General features: G+C 42.3%; 1 protein-coding gene across 7 annotated transcripts in view; it reads left to right on the forward strand.

The window, feature by feature from the left end:
* The window catches only part of PCM1 (pericentriolar material 1), a 104756-nt gene that overhangs the window by 26886 nt on the left and 62054 nt on the right, over positions 1–15816 (forward strand). For 6 of the 7 annotated variants that reach the window (XM_075196559.1, XM_075196533.1, XM_075196584.1 and 3 more), the window contains 6 exons: positions 2483–2699; positions 9994–10165; positions 11577–11762; positions 12396–12553; positions 13090–13304; positions 15084–15241. In XM_075196559.1, the coding sequence (XP_075052660.1) occupies positions 2483–2699; positions 9994–10165; positions 11577–11762; positions 12396–12553; positions 13090–13304; positions 15084–15241 (1106 nt within the window). The remainder of the gene's footprint in view (positions 1–2482; positions 2700–9993; positions 10166–11576; positions 11763–12395; positions 12554–13089; positions 13305–15083; positions 15242–15816) is intronic. The other variant, XM_075196552.1, reaches the window with a different exon arrangement.

The raw sequence follows: 15816 nt of genomic DNA on the forward strand, positions 1-15816 counted from the left end.
GTGTCTTCAACAAGACAAGATGTTTGGGGCAGATAGAATTATATTTTCACGTGTGCTTGTTGTTGGTTTTGTGTTCTGCATTATGTTTCTAAGATATATATAAGTCAGTTGGGTTCAAATGGAGAGGTAACTGATTTCCTCTATATGCATGTCCTTTTCTATGCTTTTACTTATTGATATCCAATTAAATTTTTATCATACCATGAGTAAATAAGTAGGATATAAGAGGTGGGTATTACCAGTGACTACTTTGTATTCTATGGAAATAGAACTTTAGCTGGGCAAATGATGTTGCTGTATTATGCAGCATTTACAAGTCAATATGTTTTATATCTCAATTTTAGAAAACCGGTAATGTGTGGGTAATGAGCAAAAAGAAATTGTGGCCTGAATTTTAAGATATGCACTGCTGTTATCTAACAGCACAACTTCAACATTTGATGCAATGGGGACAGATAGAGAGGGTCAATGTTGAGACGCTACTGGAGGATGCCTGCTGGGGTTGTTCTCTGTTTAGTCCCCCATCTTCAAAGAATACAGACATCCTCCGGATCCTTGACTCACAGTGCGACACAAACTAGGCAATCATTTAAAGTTTGGCACATATGCACGAGACAAATAATATAGTCTCCAAGCACTCTTCCAGAATTGTAATGAATGGACATGTCTATTTTTAGGGCAAAGTGTATGTGGGTGGGTACAAATCAAGGGCCTATATGAAAATTAAACACTATTCTCTTACCAGCAACTACAGTGTATACTAAATGTACCCAACTGTAATGGGATGGACTTACTCGATCACCCTTTCTGGGGAAAGGTGTTTACTGGTTTGTCTTTGGTTCCTCTGTCAGTAACCTGCTATTACCAGACATTCACCGACTGTGTCAATGGCTCCTCACTATGGTGCAGTTGTAGATGAGTAGTTGTTACTACTACCAGGCTCCAGCACCTGTAACCACTTGTTTCAGGGTCATGTGTGTACATGCTGCAGCCCCTGGAGACTCTAGCAGGTTTCTGCTGATCTTACTTTGAATTACAACTGCGGGGTAGCAGGCAGAGCGTTGATTCAGGAGCTTTTGCTTCAACTCAGGACATCCAAGGGATGGATTAGAGCGGAAGCTCTCATTTGTAGGTCACAAGAATTCGTAAGGTATAGGCATCTTGCAAGAATAGAACAGGATCTTTAGGAAGAGTAGAGTGGTACAAATCACTAATAGGTAGTGGTAATACACACACCTACAACCAAAAGCTCTTTCCACCCCTGCTATAAATTCAAATAAGCACTTTGATAGCTCACCCGATGGTCTGGTCTGACCACTCCCCCGTATCTTCTGACATCACTGATATAGTCTCCCGCTCCCACCTTGTTACATGGCGCTTCAATGACACCATCCTTTATGACTCGCAACTCACCCTTAAACTGCTGACTCATAACGGGAAGCCCATAAGATGGTGATACGGGGTCATTTGATTAGCATGGCCTCATGCCATAGGAAACTTACCATTTCTAAACGCACTTTGTTAGCTATCCAACTTCAGACCCCGGAACGACAGCATAAACTTTCCCCAGATGAAGCTTCTTTGAACAGACTGCTAAAAGTAAATTCTGATTTGAATCTCCCCCTCTCGCGGTCCACGGCCACGCCTGAAACGGCTGAAGCAAACGTTTTACGAGAAGGAAAACAAAGCAGACAGGATCTTGACCACCCGTTTGAGGGTTCAAAGCTCCCAAAACAACGTTATGACCCTGAAATCTGCCTTGGGTTCCCCCATCTACAGCCCTGATCAAATAGGATGAGCGTTTCAGAAGTTTTATTCTGCCTTGTATAACTTAGATAGCTCAAACCCTGGAAGTACTCCTTCAACTGAAACCATAAAGGCATTTCTGAAACAAGTGAACCTCCCCACTCTTTCCTGGGATTCGGCCCAACAACTAAATGAGGAAATCTCGTCAGAGGAAATAGTGGCTATTATTAAAGCACAAAAGGCCACCGGGCCCAGATGGTTTCACCGCGGCCTATTATAAAAAAAAAGATTCCCAGACCCTGTTCCCCAACCTCCGCACCCTGTTCAAATAGACACTTGGATTACTGGACCAACCCTAGTGGGTTATGTGTTCAGGATGGTTAATCTGGGAGAGGGGGTAGACTGCACTGTGCCAGCCAGTCAGGACTAGATTTGACTGGGCCAATAGACGAGGACTTTCTATAGCCCCCACCGTCAATGTCCCCCAATGGACAGAAAATGATGCAAGTTAAAAAAAATCCTGTTCTTGCATATAGCATTTATTTCTCCCCTCTATAAACATGGGCGGAGTTTGGATTCCAAGTGCTAGCAAAACATAGACGCCATTAGATGTGTAATTCATGTCCCCCTGACTAGAATTGTTTTTAATATGTGATTCCAACTATATGGGATGATTTGGTTGTTGCTTTGTGTCCTATCTCATTGTAATGTGAATTTATTCTTCTATTACTTTTAGAGTCCACCAGTACCAGATAACAGACGCCAAGCAGAAAGCCTCTCTCTTACAAAAGAGGTTTGCCGAAGTGTAAACTCTTCTGTATCGGAGCCTGTGTCAGAAGAGAGAGGTCCACTGCTTAGTAAAGTGGGTGTACTGTTAGGCAAGAGACAGAAAATGGACTCTATTCTTGGAGAACTCCATACAATACAGGATCACCATCTAAATAACACTACATGTAAGTAAATGATTTGGATTGTGTGCAGTTTGTTTGTACCATTTACCTTTTTTTGGCCATTTTAAGAAAAAGTAAATTACATAGAGGGGCATTTATGGGATCTGGTGCAAAGGAAGCAAATGATTTGCCAAACACATTCCAACTGTGGTTTTTCAAAATAAAACCACTTCTGAATTGTGGCTTTAGGGTAAAACACCTTTTCCCTATACATCAGTTTTCATAAATGTCCACAAACTGTATTTTGCGGGTGTCACATTTGAAAATTAATGCATAAATGGCGTGCAGTTTTTTTTTTTGTTTTTTTTTTTTGTTTTTTTACCAGCCTACATTTACATTATTAGGGTTGGGGGACATTATGGTTTTCTGAAGGAGGAAATGCACGAACGGCCTTTTGTGTTGGGGCTCATCACAAAGAGTATTTCTTCTGTGTTTGATCTGTTCCGTTCTGCATAGATCAAACAAAAGACATGTCATTGTGTACATAGGTATCACAGTTCCTCATGCATGTGATTTGAGAAACAGAACAAACAGTGAAATTGTGTTTCCACCGTTTTTCTTCATGTGCGCTGTCAGTTTGTCCGTGGTCCATTTACAGTTCACTGAACTTCTTTCTATTTTCCTTTCCTTTTACATTTTTAAAAAGAAAAGAAGAAAATCTGGGTGACCTGAAACACATATATGTGTACAAGTCCTAAATAACAATGCCGTTGCGGGGCTTAACTCCAATCGGCTGTTAATATACTTTTCTCTTTCATCCAGTCTGGGGGACACTGCTTACCATGGGTTGTAGAGGGGAGCACGGGAGTTGGCACCTAGCTAGTTAATCTTTAACACTGCTGACAGACCCCTCCCCTCTACAATCCCCCTGCCTCTTCCCCAGTTTTTTCTAGGTGCCCAAAGGAGTTGGGCTTATTAGAAATAGCTAGTGATTATTTTATTTATTTTTGTACATAACTTTATTTTTTCTTTAAATTTTTATAGTTTAGTCAGTTTAGGGCAGAACTGGGAGTGTGTTCTACAGAAAGAGAACACACTCACACAAACTGGGCAGCGGTGACTGGACTCTGTCAGAGAGATCAGACTGCTCTCAATGGCAGAGCATTAACTGTCACAGGATAGAGTGACAAGCGGTCTCACTGAACAGCTGTCACTCCAGGAGGCTCCACGATAACCGGCGCTGCCATTAGGCACAGAGCGCCGCCTATCGTATCATCTTGCCGACGGCCATGATTTTTTTTCAAGGCCGCGGAGATACAGGAAAGAAGGAGGAGAAAAACGGGGCCATACCAAGATCCCCCCTCAGGTGAATAGGAGGGGGCATCGGGGTACTAACGCTGCAGGAGACCTCTAAGAGGCCTCCATAACTCTGCCAATTTCATCGATAAAGTTCCTTTAAAAAAAAAAAAAAAAAAAGAGAGACAGAAAGCTGCAGAGGGGGAACTATCACAAGAGCTCCCCTGCTCTCAGCACAGATGGTACAGTCCGGACTCTGGCGCCAAACAGAAGCCAGGGAAGGAACTTATCTCGAAGGGAGCAGACACCAGGACACTGCTGTTGGACTTCTCCCCTGAGTGGCCCTTTTGGCTAGGTACCAAAAACTCTTCTTTAACCTTTTACTGACTGTTTATGTGGTTACAGGAGGGAGGCTAGTAGGATTGTAAATATATTCTTACTTGCACATATATCTTTTAATTGTTACACACATACAAGTACAGCTTTTATTACACAATACTCTGTTTATTGTTGTAAACTCTGTCTCTCACAAAATATCTCTTAAGATATCTCTTATCTAAGTGTGTTTGGTGTGCTTTTCCTTTTAAAATGACAGAAAAGGGAAAAGGCCCTATGGCAAAATATTTTACATGTTCTAGATGTAAAGTTAAATTACCTAATGGGCAGAAAGACCCGTTGGCGCTCTGCTCAGCCTGTGAAGGAGAGGTGCCCTCTGCACAGACCCAGCTCCTTCCAGCCCCACTGACTGAGGAACTGGCCTGGGTAGCTTCCCTGACACAGTCGGTTTCCTCTTTGGCACAGATGGTCTCCCAATCTACTCAATTGTTGTCTAGTGTGGCAGTGTCTGTGATAAATAACGCTAATGCTCCTGTGGGGCTCCCTGCTGCCACGGTTTCTAATGAAACGTCTATAGCAGGACCTTCCTCTGCATTTATTAAGGGTTTGGAAAAACTTAACCAGTTACTTGAATCCCCAAACCTGCCCCCAGCTAAAAGAAAGCGGCTCAGATCCGCTAGACCTCTTCATGGTCCTTTCTGATTCAGAGGGACTTTCAAAAGAGGAAACAGATTCAAATTTGGATTTTGACCAAGTTCCATCTTCGGAACAGGAAGAAGTCACTAAATATCAATTTATTGACGATTTGGTTTTAGCGGTGAGGCAAGTGTTGGACCTCCCAGAAATGGAGGATCCTAGTCCTAGAGACAGAAGTCTATTTAAAAAGGCCAAAAGGAAGGTTATTCGTTTTCCCCCTTCTACAGAACTCGGAGATATTGCTGAGGGAGCCTGGAAACAGCCTGATAAAAAGTTTTCTGTTCCAAAAAGGTTCTCTTCCCAGTATCCGTTACAGGAAGAGGACGTGGCTCGCTGGGAGGAAATTCCGAAAGTAGATAATCCTGTGGCCCGTTTGGCCCGTCATACTCTCCTGCCGGCCCCGGGCTCAGCAACTTTGCAGGATCCCACTGACCGCAGAGTGGAATCCCAGTTAAAATCTATATTTGTAGCAGCGGGTTCTTCCTTTAGACCCACGTTTGCTTCAGCTTGGGTTGCCAAAGCCATGGAGACATGGGCAGAGCAACTAGCACAGTCCTTACAGGACCCAGAGTTGGTTACCCTGGCGTTACATTTAAAGGATGCGTCAGGATATATTTATGAGGCGGCTCAGCATCTGTGTCCTCCTCTATTCAGGCTGCGTCGGTTTCAGCCAGAAGAACATTATGGCTGAAATCCTGGGAAGGGGATTCTGAGTTAAAGAAATCTATGGAATCCATTCCTTTTTCAGCTGCAGGTCTGTTTGGTCCGGAGTTAGATAACATGATTTCCCAGGCAACAGGGGGCAAGAGCACCTCTTTGCTGGTTTTCTCCGGTAGAAGTTGGACCCCACGGTTTAGTTCCTTTCGTCAGCCCTTTCGGGGTACATCCTTACCCAGAGGGCAGTCGTTTAAGGGTAGACACCCGAATTCACGAGGCTCGTCCGTCAGAGGCAGGTCCTCTTTTGCAGCTAGGCGCCAGGCCTCCAAGACTCAGGAGAAGCCTGCTTCCTGACTGGCTCCATACTCCCCAGGAGGTGGCGCTGGTGGGGGGACGTCTGTCTCTTTTTCAGGAACAGTGGGCAGCGTCATCCCAAGACCCTTGGATTCGGGGAATTATTTGAAGAGGGTACATGATAGATCTGATGGGACCAATCCCTCAGCGTTTCTTTGTAACCTCGCTACCCCGAGATCCCCAAAGAAGACGGGCAATGCAGGCCTGTGTCGCCTCTCTTCTTTCGCAAAGAGTCATCTGCAAGGTCCCAGACAACCAGAAAAGAAAAGGTTTTTATTTAAATCTTTTTCTGGTCAAGAAGCCGGACGGCTCATTTCGACCCATTCTAAACCTAAAGAGCCTCAATGTGCACTTACGAGTGGAGTCCCTAAGGTCAGTGATAAACGGCCTAGAGAAGGATCAGTTTATGGCATCCATAGACATAAAAGATGCATACCTCCACATTCCTATTTGGAGGTATGCACGAGGTTCACGATAGGGAGCTCCCATTATCAGTTCCTTCCTTTCGGCCTCTCCACAGCTCCAAGGGTCTTCACGAAGATCATGTCGGTGATGGTAGCGTGTCTTCACCTACAGGGAGTTCAGGTCGTTCCCTATTTAGACGATCTACTCATCAAATCCTCCTCAGAGATTGGCGTCAACACTTATCACTCACCTTGGCAATCCTCGAGAGCCATGGGTGGCTGATAAACTTAAAAAAATCCCAGATGGTCCCGTGTCAACGCATGGTCTTCCTGGGGCTCATCATGGATACCAGTCGACAGAAGGTGTTCCTGCCTACAGAGAAGATCAGTTCAATCCGGGCTACAACAACTCAGGTCTTGTCCTCTCCCAAGCCCTCAATTCATTTGTGCATGCGCCTGCTTGGGAAGATGGTGGCCTCTTTCGAAACGATCCCCTTCGGTCGGGCTCATTCCTCATGCTTCCGGTGGGATCTTTTACAGAAATGGTCAGGATCCCACATACGCTTGGATCTGCAGAAGATCTCGCTGTCTCCGAGGGCGAGAGAATCGCTCCAGTGGTTGCTGAATCAGGTTCATCTGTCAGAGGGCAGGTCCTTTGCTCCATGCTCATGGATCATAGCCACGACAGATGCCAGCCTGAGAGGTTGGGGGGCGGTAATCCTGCACCTCCGGCTCCAGGGACTTTGGTCAATTCAGGAATCAGCCTTATCAATAAATGTGTTGGAATTGAAAGCAATTCTTTTATCCCTTAACGGGGCTCAGACCCTCCTTCAGGGCCACCCTGTCAGAGTTCAGTCCGACAATGCCACGGCCGTGGCATATGTCAACAGGCAGGGAGGAACCAGGAGCGCAGCCGCAATGAAAATTGCAGCTCAGATTTTTGCTTGGGCAGAACAGTACGTTCCAGCAATCTCGGCAGTATTCATTTCGGGAATAAAAAATTGGGAGGCCGACTACCTAAGTCGAAATCAAATGATGCCGGGGGAGTGGTCTCTCCATCCGGAAGTATTTCAGTCTCTAGTTCAGAGGTGGGGTCTTCCGGATATGGATCTCATGGCCTCCAGACACAACAAAAAAGTTCCCAGGTTTTGCGCAAGGGCAAGAGACCCCTTAGCGGTAGCCGTGGACGTAATGACAATGTAATGGAAATTCAGGTTGGGATACCTGGTTCCTCCGTTTCCCATGCTTCCTCGCGTGCTCAGACGAGTAAGGCAAGGTGGTCTGCCAGTAATTCTAGTAGCTCCCTCATGGCCACGCCGAGTGTGGTACGCGGATATAATCTCAATGGCGATAGGACAAGGATTTCGTCTTCCGTCACGAGACGACCTTCTTCAAGGTCCCTTCCGTCACCTGAATTTACCTCAGCTCAGTTTAACGGCATGGCTGTTGAAGCCAGCCTCTGGAGGTCTAGGGGTTTTTCCCCCAGTGTAGTGAATACTATGATGCAAGCTCGAAAGCCAGTTTCAGCTCGCATCTACCACCGGATTTGGCGAGCCGATATCAGATGGTGCGAAAAAAGGACATGTCACACGTCTTCCTTTTGTCTCCCTCGCTTATTGGCTTTCCTTCAGGATGGGCTGGAAGCAGGGCTTCGTTTAGGTTCCCTAAAGGTTCAGGTATCGGCACTTTCAGTCTTTTTTCACCCGAAATTAGCGGATTTGCCAGATATCAGGACTTTTCTTCAGGGAGTCTTACATATTCAGCCTCCCTATGTTCCGCCTACAGCACCATGGGATCTCAACCTGGTGCTGGATATGCTTAAAGGGCCTCCTTTTGAGCCCTTACCTGTGGCAGATTTTTGGTGTTTGACTTGGAAGGTCGTTTTTCTTTTGGCAATTGCTTCGGCACGTAGGGTGTCGGAATTGGGAGCTCTGTCTTGCCGGGAACCTTATCTGGTTTTTTACGAGGACAGAGCGGTTTTGAGAACACTCCCTTCTTTTGTTCCTAAAGTGGTGTCCTCTTTCCATTTGAACCAGGAAATTGTAGTTCCGTTTTTTTCATCTACTTCTCAGTCTGATCTGCAGTCTATGGAAAAGTTAGATGTGGTTAGGGCTCTCCGTATTTATGTCCAAAGAACATCTCAAATTAGACGAACTGATTCTCTGTTTGTCCTATATGAATCTAACAAAAGAGGCTGGCCAGCCTCTAAACAGTCCATTGCAAGATGGATTACGGCAGCTATTAAGCATGCTTACATAAGAGCTAACCTTCCTTTGCCAGAGAGACTTACGGCCCATTCCACCAGATCGGTAGGGGCGTCATGGGCAGCAAGAAATGGGGCTTCTGCTGACCAGCTTTGCAGGGCAGCCACCTGGTCTTCTGTCCACACATTTACCAAATTCTATCAATTTAATGTATTCGCTTCCGCGCATGCAAATTTTGCTCGTAGTGCTATACGAGCGGGGTTTTCAGAGCGGTCCCACCCTTAGGGGGCTGCTTTAGAACGTCCCCATGGTAAGCAGTGTCCCCCAGACTGGATGAAAGAGAAAAGAGGATTTATGTACTTACGTTAAATCCGTTTCTCTGATTCCGTCTGGGGGACACTGCGATCCCTCCCTTCTGCCTTTTCTCTGTATGCTCTTGGTTGATTGACCTATCTTCTTGGGGCTTTTTAATTAACTGGGGAGGAAGAGGCGGGGGGATTGTAGAGGGGGGGGGGGGTCTGTCAGCAGTGTTAAAGATTAACTAGCTAGGTGCCAACTCCCGTGCTCCCCTCTACAACCCATGGTAAGCAGTGTCCCCCAGACGGAATCAGAGAAACGGATTTAACATAAGTACATAAATCCTCTTTTCATTGAGTAACTAAGCATGATAAAAGCTTTAAAATAGAGTTAGGGGGGTATTCAATTGTTAGCGAGATCCCCGGAAAAACAAACGCTTAAAATATATTAGCGTTAATACGGTAATATGCACGTAAATACCGTTAATACGGTAGTTTACTCGCTGAATTTCATCTCGCAGCTCAGGGAGCTGCGAGATGAAATTCAGCGCGTAATTACCGTATTAGCACTAATATTTTTAGAGCGCTCGTTTTCCGGGGATCTCGCTAACAATTGAATACCCCCCTTAATGTTTTCTTTTTGTGCTCATCCTACCAAATTATTTTAAAAGTTTAATATCCTGATTAGAATTTTAGAACACTTTGAACTGTTTCTCTTAATGTACGCTAGTGCAATAAATTGTATTGGCAAAAGCGTGAAACATGAAAAGTCCATAGGAAAACACTTAAAAGCACGTTACAGAAATGTGTATAAAGCGTGCTTTACTTTTCTTTTGTTTACTGGTTTTCCCATCTTGTGTAAACGATGGGTGGATTTGTTTTATTTCCACAAATTGTGGGGGAATGTGTGGACTGCAACATTTGATCAGATTGAATATGTTTAAACTTTTTTCTTTCTTATATTCTGCATATTCCATACCTACTATTGTAGTAGTCTAATAAGAAGAAAAAAAGCATGCACCCAACATATGGTGATTTAAGCCAAGATCTTCAATTAAAATGAAATTTGTTTTTCAGTGTTTGTTAAATTCTTGTTTAATTGTTGGTCCTACAGGCTCCCCACAGAGGGTTTTGGATCAAAGAAGCATAGGTTCAACTGCCTCTGCTCCACAGGCCTCTGACAATAGGGCAACAAATAGCCCAGCAAGAGCAGCTGTTTACACTTCTGCCACATTTATGTATGATAGTGAAGATGAAGAAAATCAGAATCCTGCAGAGAAACTGAAGTATGTCATTTTATGCAGTCCTCGCTTCTTAATGCAAAATAAGTCACTGCTCAACACCCTATCTAAGGGTCAGGAAAATCCTCTCTAACATAGTGGGGTTTTTATCATGGAGACTATTCTAATTGTACATTTAGGGGTATAAAAAGAATTTAAGCACAGTAGTCTTAACAAAATGTTGTTATGCTCGCAAATTGTCGTAAAATTTTCTCCACTGCTATTGGCTAGTCGGTACAAATTGATATCTGTACCACTTGCAGACATTCCAGGTTTCTGGTGATATTCCTCCTGCAACATGATAGAGAGAGGAGGAAATGGACTGATGTGTACAAATAGGCATAATAGGAATCCCAAATGTATTGTACATTTAATGTTCCCTTATGCGTATGTTGTTTTCCACATGTTCATGTTTGGAAATTGTTTGTTTTATTTTGTTACTTTCTCTTACATTCTCTGGGTGAAACTGATCTAGTATAGAGGGTCCAGGCAAGAGTTTGACACTTTAAATTATCTTTACGAAGTCTGAAACTCCTGCCTTCTAATTCTCTTCCGTCAGGGAACTCCGTTTTTATTTTGGAGTTCCTCCATAAGTAGGAAGCTTTTGGGGATTATGTGGCCAGCAGCATCTATACAGTTTCATGCCTGTAGCAGTCCCCAGGATAAGTCTGAAGAAGTCCTGTTTCGGCGCCTCCTCCTGCCGCCACGCTCCCTATGCAGACTATTGCCAATTGACACCTGACAAAGGGTGTTCTTGCCTCAAAACATAATATGCTTGTTGTGGAGACTATTAAACTCTCTTTTAGCTCAAATAGTTCTCTGTTTATTTGAACATGGAGCTCCTAATAAAGTTGGTATCGGCCTTCAAGGCCTTGCAATATGCGTCATTCCACTTGAGTGTTCAAGATGAAACTTCTAATCACAGTCACTTGACCAGCAAATTCAACTGTCTCCAAAGATGCCGCTCGCTCCTTTGGTGCCTAAGAGTAGACATGTTTTTGGGGAATTTTGTTTCTCTCTCGTTTCTTTGCTCTATTGTCTCCTGTGGGAATTGATTACAAAAATAACTGCTTTCCCTGCTTGGGGCGGATGTAGAAGGGGAAGTGCAAACTCCTGCCCAGACCTTCTATACCCTATCGTCACTGTCTGCCAACAGATTCAGACAAAAGGATAGTACAAAAATCCTGTTTTAAACTCTTAAAAATAAAGTTTAGCAACCATAATTGCTCAAACTGGGGTACTCACTAACCTAACCATGAATGTCACCTATTGCTGATTAGTGATTTTTCTTTTTTCTTTTGAGTCTTACATTTCTAGAGTGTAAAGTTAAACCCACTGTATGTAGCTCACAGTTATCTTGGGGAGATGGATTTTATTTTCATTTTAATAAAATTGTGTTTTTTCCCCATCTGTTAAGAAAATTGAAAGAAGTTCGAAAAAGGCTAAATGAGCTGCGGGATTTGGTCCGGTATTATGAGCAGACGTCCGATATGATGACAGATGCTGTCAATGAGAACACTAAAGATGATGAGGAAGAGGAGGAAACTGAAGACTCATGGGTTGAATCTGATCAGGAAGTGAATCAGCCAGTTATTAACATAAGGTTAAAAACACTTTTAACTTGTAGGACTTTATATTGGCATTATACTTACAGTGCCAGCCTGTGCTTCTATAGACTGTTTGTGGGTCCTCACCACCTCTGGTACACATTCCATTCTTTGTATTTTTAGCTTACACATAGGGTGTTAAAATATGATATGCTGTTAATAAGTCCATAGCAGCACTGTAGAGAATTTCTGTTTTTCTGTTATTTTTCTTTCACTTATTTCACTATAACACTGTGCATATGAGATGTAACTGAGGAGTAAGGGAGCACAGATAGGGATAGGATAGCAAGTTACAGGGTTAGAGATTGAAGCGTATAGAGATGTGTCATGATGTGGATTGAAATAGGTGTAATGTCTGTAAGAGAAATGGTGGCTATATGCATGAGCTGCTGTTTATTAATGGATACAATATTTAAAAGTTCTAACATTTGCCTGGCTCCTAAATACTTGGCGTTTAGATTCTAAAAAATGTGCCAAAGTCTCTATTAATGAAACTAGTTAATGTACAAGAATATGTAAGAGCAAAATATAAAAACAGAAGAGAAACTACGTTAATATGATCCTCTTAATAATTATAGCGCCTGTCTCTCCTTCGGATGATAATTTGGCTAATTGTTTTATTTCTACAGAAATCCACAGCGTATGAGTAGCTGGGGACCAGTGAATAGCATCACTAATTCACAATGTGGAACAAATAACAGAGATGAAAGGCCGCTTAATACTGATTGTGAAATAAATAACAGATCTGCAGTTAATTTAAGAAGCTTCAACGCATCCTCTGCATTAGGTATGCTTCATTGAACTGTATTGTCAGTAAGTGTGACTTGATATTATTGACCTTTTGGTACAGGTCTTGTTGAAAGAGACCATTTATTTTCTCTCTCATCCTATCTGGGGGACACTGCTACCATGGGTTGTGAGAGTGGAGTTGGCACAGGTCTTGTGGAAGAAACCATTTCTTGTTTAATTCGCTGAATGATCTGATATATTACTTTTTGTGTTTCTTCAAATAGTATCTGGTCTCGGTTTGAAGGAAATTCTCAAATATTGCTCACTGGTTTAAATAAATGTTCATTGCTGCAAGAAAATATATAAAATGATGTCTTCGTTCAGTTTACCATAGGGTGTATTGTTTTCAACTATTCTTGATATCTTGAATTGAGTAGAATCATCTCAGACTATATTTCTACATACCAATTTATTGTAAAAATAAAAAAATCAAGCCTTTATATTTTTACGTTTCTGCTCTGATGGGATGACTCCAATAGATTTTATTTTTGGCATTCCTTATGTGATTGTGATTTTGATTTCCATATCTTTCAGAATGCTTGTACAATAGAGAAACTGAAGATAAAGGACAGGATGTTGAGTTGGATGATGAAGATGTAGAGGAGGACCAAGAGAGTGCTGTATCCCTCTCCAGCCGGAGTAGTGTCACAGAAGAGGAACAGAATGATGAATTTGAAGAAAAATTTAACCGTCTTATAGCAGCCAAGCAGAAACTGAGACAGCTGCAAGATCTTGTTGCAATGGTACCTGTATGTTTGCTTTGGTTAGCTGGATGACATTGTTGACCTTAACATTTGATACAGTATGTTTTAGGTAATTGTAAGTATGCTATTTATTGATAGCACAGAGTGGTAGTGCAGTTATTGCCATTTGTGTATTAAAATGTTTGTGACTTGGCTTAATATTATGGCACCATTGGTTGTATTCTTTCCTGGCTTTGTGACCGTTAGAAAAAAGAAGAAAATGCATAACAGGATTCAGTATTCCCAATATGTGTTGAATGGAGGGCAAACAGAGCATGAAATAGGGACCAGTGTTCTCCCCATAAAGCTTTGCCAGCCGGGTGGCATTAAGAAGTAGCCGGGTGATGGCAGTTGTAATACTTTGAAATGATATTGAAAAATGTTGCAGGTTATTGTCCACACCTACCAGGATTTTCTAGCTGGTGGTCAGTGGTCTAACACACACTGATGGGCTGTAGTGCTCATATAGTGCCTGTTCTAATAGGAGAAACATGATTTATTCGATTGTAATAGGATTCTGTTGGGCTCCAAGAGCCGGTTGGGAAACAAAAACCCGGGAATTAGGTGCTGGGGAGAACACTAGGGTCAATGATGCTAGAACAAATCACAATTTCGAGCCAATTGTGTTTCATAAATTTAACTTGTGAATCTTTTATTACTGGTTCAGATTTGAAAACAAGAAGAGAAAAATGTGCATCATCTTTTTAAACTGTATTCCCGCTGGTTAGTATTTTGACAGGTGAACAGAGAAGAGAAGGATACTGGCATAGATCATTCATCTCTAGAAAGATACCAGTGTAGTGAATGACTGACTGAGCAGTGACAGGGATAAGTCCCTTTATCCTTGTTCTGTCATCAGCATAGGTGTTTATTACTGACCTTTATTTATATAGCACCAGCATACTCTGTAGTGCCTTGCAATAGGAAAGAATCACAATAGTAAGACAAGAGTGGGCATTATCCATCATCACCATTAGCGGTAAGATGAGCCATGTGCACCTGGCTGGAATGAGTGCTCTCTATGCGGGTTTCATTCCCACTCCTCTTTATACCTAACAAAAGACAGAATTTCAAGAACAATTGTACAACATGAAAGCCTTCAGGGCCAGAATCGTCTAACAAGCTGTTTTGTTGTGTGTGTGTGTGTGTGTGTGATTTTTCTTCTTTTTAGGGGGAGGTGGGTTACTGATTGAACTTGTAACATAAGATAGTTTTGTTCCTATTTTATATACACTCCACCATCACAATTTTCCAGCTGCAAAATACTCAAATTAATTAGTCAAATTTGGCCAAATTGTTTTGCTTGTCTTATGTATATATTTACAATTACTGTAAATCAAGTCTTGCACATGGAGTTTTAGAAAACACTCAAGATGGAGCATGGATGGGGAAAAAATAGATGTACGGTATGTAATAGTTGTATGGAGGAGCTCTAATAGTGACAGCTTCTAGCTGTCTGCTGAACACAGTAGCGTACACCTTTGACCTTTGTGCCCCAGGTGGTAGGGTTGGTAATATAATTAGTGACATCTCCCATTCGTAAAACACCACAATGTTAAGTACATAAATTCGCCATCACTCCCTTATACAAATTATTATTATTACACTTTGGAAAGACATTTTGAGGGCTAGTTGTACTTAATTTCGGTTATTACTTTTATTTGTTTTATTTATCCTGAACATTTGTTTTTTGCTATATCAGTTAATTGTTTGTCACATTCGCAATTAATATGAATCATGTGTGAGCCATACTTTTTTTTTTTTTCTTCTTCTTTCTTTCCTCAGTATGCTGATGATACAGAGTCAGAAACAATACCAGCTGATATTATAGAAAGTGGAGGCCATCTTTTATTGGAGGAAGCAGACCCAAAACAGCAACCAAATAATACGCGCCCCAATGCATCTAAAGCACAGAGAGATGTAGTACTTAAGGAACAAGCAAGGTAATGCAAATGTATTAACTTATATTGAAAAGGCTTTCCACTTTTTGTGGAGAGGAGGTGTGTTTCTTGCCCTCACATTCTCTAACATCCATTGGTGAACATTGAAACCATGGGGCGTAGTGGTGTGTGTCCACTTTCAGCGTAATGTGAGATTTCTTTATTTTGCGCTTTCTGTGTTCAATCTAAAAAATGATGGAACGATGTCGGGCAAATGTAGAAGTGTGTATGCACTCATGACTAGCAGTGTGGGCAGATATCTATAAAGTATACAGTCACAATCTTTTCAGCAGATGGTTGTGAGAAATGAAGGTCACAGATGCGAAGGTAAATCGTGTAGTTACGTATGCATGAATCTGTATGCTGATCGGGAATTCCTGTCGTTAGTAAAATTGTTACAGAAATCGCATCTGAAGTAATTTTCTGTAGTGTGTGTGTACCCAGCTTTATTCCAATACATAGTCAAGAAGTAGGGGTCAAGCAGCTGTCAACATAACATCTTGCTTGAGCCACAAAACAAATTATTCCTATTCAAGATTAGATTTACAAAACCTTCATAACAGGAAAAGTGGAGATGG

The sequence above is a fragment of the Mixophyes fleayi genome, chromosome 1 (genome assembly GCF_038048845.1).
Source record: "Mixophyes fleayi isolate aMixFle1 chromosome 1, aMixFle1.hap1, whole genome shotgun sequence".
NCBI lineage: Eukaryota > Metazoa > Chordata > Amphibia > Anura > Limnodynastidae > Mixophyes > Mixophyes fleayi.